The following is a 4,525-nucleotide window of genomic DNA, read 5'->3' as shown; positions in this document are numbered from 1 at the left end:
TTTTTTGAGCAAACAAGAAATGTATATATTAATACTTAAGGATGATAAAATATATTGTTCCCATATTTTGTGTCTCTAAAGACACTTTCATTACCTAGGCTTACCAAAGTGTGCAAGCATCATAATAAAGTAGTTTAACAAAAATACATTGTTCTAATAAGTCTTTTTCCACAAAACATTTAACATAAGAGGGAGCTTCAACAAAAATCTTCATTCCTTCACGTTCCTCCTTTGCCTTTTTTGCCATGTGATGAGTTGTATTATTCTCCTGCCTGAATGTGTGCCAGAGGATTATCTCCTTCTGGTGGTGCATTAACTACCTGCATACATTAACAATATCATCATAAAGCATATTTCCTTGAAAGATCGATTGTATAGCCTCCACAAAATCTGATTCTATTTCAAGGGGGTACAGGTTTCATTCCTTCGCCATTTTGAGCCCTTCTAGCATAACTTTAAGCTCAGCTTCTAGTGATCCACTTGCATATGAAGACTTTCCAAACCCCACAATCCAGTGTCCTTTAGAATTTCTGAAAGTGCCTCCCAAACCACTTTTTTGCGTAACAGTGTTATAACTAGCATCTATGTTAAGTTTAGCCCACCCCTTTTGTGGCTTGTGCCAAGCAACATTAATAGAAATTTTAGGGGGGAGTGAAGATGCTTTTTTCAGTAAGGAGTTTATATTCAGTAGCCTTTTTAAAGATAAAATCACCATTGATTGGGGATGAGGTGTTTTTATGATTGTTATTATTCCTATTTGTCCATATATACCAAATTATGGAAGGTAATATACTGTCCCAATTTATAAGATTGTTAGTCATAGTGTATTTAAAAAATTTCAGTTGGATTAGCCAGTGATCACCTGAATCTTTGTAGTAGTGATGTCAGCCAATCCTTTCCCAAAAGGGCTTAATAGCCTTACAATTTATAAAATGTGAGCAATTGATTCTTCCTCATTATTTCTACAAACCGGACACATTGAATCTATGTTCAAACCAATTCTTGCCAGATATTGTCTACAAGGAATCCTGTTATGGAGACATTACCACAAAAAGTATTTTATTTTGTTGGGACAATTTATCTTCCAAATCCATTGGAAATCTTGATAGTTAATATTAGAAGATTCAAGTAACTTAAAGCAAGTTTTAGAAGTGAAAAAATCCCTTGGTAGTGAGTGACCATATAGGGATGTCACTCTTTGGACCTTTTCTCCGAACTCTGACTTTTTTTAATAATGTCCTTAATGTGATTTGGGATTTCAAGAGAAAGATTATCAAAATCCCATTTTTTCCCAATAAGTAACTCCTTTAGTTTAATAGCTTGTTCACTTTTTTGAAGAGGGCCTTCCACAGTAGCTCTAAGGTTTCCTACCCCAGGGATCCAATTAGCTTCCCAAATATTTATGTTAGAGAGTATATGGGGTGACCAAATTCCCTTACTGCATAACTCCCAACCCTTTTTGATGCTTTTCCAAATAAAGGAGTTTTTGTTAATAGCATTATTAGAAGCATAGGTGGAGATTATAAAAGTAGCCCAAGGAGAGGTGAGATTTGTGAGCATTCTCCAAACCATACTAGCCAATATGCAGTGGTTCTTTGAAGCGACACTATGTATTCCTAGACCACCACTAGGTTTTGGTTGGCATATGGTAGACCAACTTATTAGGTGTAATTTTTTCTTTTCATTGGTAGAACCCCAGATGTAATATCTTTGTACCTTGTCAATATTTTTGAGAATCTTTTTTGGTAGTACGGTATATTGCATATAGTGGTTAGGAATAGAATTTAAACAAGAGTGTGCCAGTGTAGTTCTACCGGCAATATTTAGAAAATTCATCTTCCAAGCAACTAGCTGGGATCTCATCTTATCAATTATGAAGTGGTAATCTCTTGGCCTAGGAGTGTTATTTAATATAGGGAATCCTAAGTAGGTGCCAAAAAACTCACTTTTCCTAATACCTAGTATATTTGTAATATCTTTTATGTCAGGTTCAGGACAATTTTTTGAAAACAAAATTTTGGATTTAGCAAGATTAATTTTTTGCCTAGAAATTTTACTAAAATAGTCAAGACCTTCTTTGATGGAGTAACACGATTTCTTATTGGCTTTAGCCATCAAAGTGAGATCGTCTGCAAAGAACAGGTGGGAAAACTTTGGACTCTTCCTGCTAGTAGTTATTGGATCCCATTTCATTAAGTCTACCTGATAATGAATATATCTTGAAAGCATTTCAAGACAGAGTATAAAGATATATGGCGAGATGGGATCCCCTTGTCTAATTCCCCTAGTTGGCTCAAAAGAGTTTGTCATAGAGCCATTTACTAGGACAAATATTGAGCTAGTTGTAATACATTTAACAGGAGTTTTGAGAACTTAGGAGGAAATTTAAAGTACTGAAGGGTATATTGTATAAACGACCATTCAATACGATCAAATGCTTTCTCCAAGTCGATTTTTAGCAGCATTTGGCCTTGCTTTCCCTTTAATTTTTTTTAAGTTTGAGACAATTTCTTGGATAATAACACGGAGGCTCTTCTATTTTTCACAAAGCTAGCTTGGAAGGGACTAATAAGGTTATTTAGAAAAGGCTTTAACCTATTTGCTAGTATCTTTGTCACTATTTTATAAATCGTATTACACAAACCAATTGGCCTAAAATTTCTAATGTTATTAGCGTTAGGTATTTTGGGTATTAGGCATAGGTATGTATTGTTAATAATAGGGGGAATTACTTGGCTGTCGAATATATCTTTACAAAGCTTCACCACAGAAGGACCTATGATATTCCAATACTTTTGGTAAAAGAAAGGATGAAGTCCATCCGGACCCGGGGCTTTAAAAGGCTTGAAAGAAAAAATAGCTCTCTTGATTTCAATTTCTTGCAAGGGTCCATCTAGTGTAGTAAGATCCACTTGGCCAACATTTGAACTAGGGTTTATGGGGTTTTTCCTACTAGTTATTACATGGGAGGAGGTAAAAAGGTCCTTAAAATAATTGTTAACATAAGACATAATAAGAAGCGGATCATTGATCCAATTACCAGCCTCATCCTTAAAAATATTTATTTTATTACGTCTCCTTCTATTTGTTGCACAAATGTGGAAATATTTCATGTTGGAATCACCCTCGTTTAGCCACATGATCCTAGATCTAATCTTCCAGTAATCGTCTTCAATTAAGAGAAGATCATTGTAAGCACTTTTTAATTCTTTTTCCAGATTTTGAAGGAAGCTACTGGTTGCATAATGGCTCGATGTTTGAATACCATTTAGTCGAGCCAATAGCTTATGTTTTTTTCCCAACAAGTCCCCAAACGTACTAGCTTTCCATTTTTTTACACAGTGGACAACATTTTGCCAGTTCCTAAGGTAATTAGGGTCACACCACATTTTTTCTATTAGGGATTGGAATTCCGGATGAGTACACCAATATGTTTCTAGTCTAAAGGGTTGTTTGTGGAGGATTCGATTTTAAGGAATTAGTTCAACTAATATGGGGCTGTGATCCGAATAAGTCTTAGGTAAATGGATTATACAGCTATTAGGTAATAATTCAATCCATTTATCATTTCCAAAAACCTTATCTAACCTTTCCATTATTAATCCTCATCATTTGTAAACACCTTACATTCATACAGATCAAAGCAATATAATATTTCTCTATTATTCATATATTTATTGTTCTTGCTTTACTACTCTCGAAGGTTCATCAGCTCGAGGACACTGTCCAAACATCAGTTTGTTCTATATTCTTGCCAATTCCGTCACTTATCTCTAAATTAATCAATTGGTATTAAGTGAAATTACATATCCTTAAAATCACATTACAAGTTTAATTATTACTCGATTTTAGGGTAAACAGCTTGGCGCCCACCGTGGGGCTAAGGATAATAGTGATTGCTTAATATTTTAACCTTCATAACACACACTACTTTTACGCTTATTCTTGTAGGTATTTTGACTTCAGGAATCAACATGTCAAACTCTCAAGCAGTACCGACTCACAGTGATACCGGCCATGGTCTTCGTGGCAAAAACGAGCACATAGTCGCCCCGAACGGAGTATCTCCAATCAATCCCGACGCACCACAGGCCATGGATCCGGTGGATGTCTATTCTTATGTCACCATTCGTGGGGATTTAGGCACTGACCCTGAAAATAGCATCCGCGAAGACGCCCGAGAAGTCGATCGGAACAAACACAATGGGGAAGAAGGCGGAATTAGACTTCGAATGATATTTGACATGCTACAAACTCAGCAGGTCCAAAATCAGAATCGAGCCCCAAGCAGAATCGAACTCGATACATCACAGGAAGTTTCTCATGGGGTCGAACCCGTGCAGGAAAAAATGAACGATAATAGATCGGGAACTGATCCGCCATCATAAAAATGCTCGAGAAGCTCACTAAACGGATAGAATCGAGTGAAGAGAAAATCAAGGCTAATGACACAAAGGTAGAAACATACAACTCACGAGTTGACCAAATACCGGGGGCCCCTCGATCCTAAAGGGTTTGGATTCGA

At 36.2% G+C, this 4,525-nt stretch overlaps 1 protein-coding gene across 1 annotated transcript; it reads right to left on the bottom strand.

Moving 5' to 3' along the window:
* Nucleotides 1-260: 260 nt before the first annotated feature.
* On the bottom strand, nt 261-3,389 carry LOC138870908 (uncharacterized). The gene is made up of 3 exons (XM_070148750.1): nt 2,733-3,389; nt 1,717-2,202; nt 261-320 (listed from the first exon to the last, which is right to left on the bottom strand). The coding sequence occupies exons 1-3, from the start codon at nt 3,387-3,389 to the stop codon at nt 261-263; spliced, it is 1,203 nt and encodes a 400-aa protein (XP_070004851.1).
* Nucleotides 3,390-4,525: the final 1,136 nt, after the last annotated feature.

This window comes from Nicotiana sylvestris, chromosome 6 (genome assembly GCF_000393655.2).
Source record: "Nicotiana sylvestris chromosome 6, ASM39365v2, whole genome shotgun sequence".
NCBI classification, from domain to species: domain Eukaryota; kingdom Viridiplantae; phylum Streptophyta; class Magnoliopsida; order Solanales; family Solanaceae; genus Nicotiana; species Nicotiana sylvestris.
Note: the sequence above shows the minus strand (reverse complement) of the source record. Positions and strands in the feature narration are given on the sequence as shown.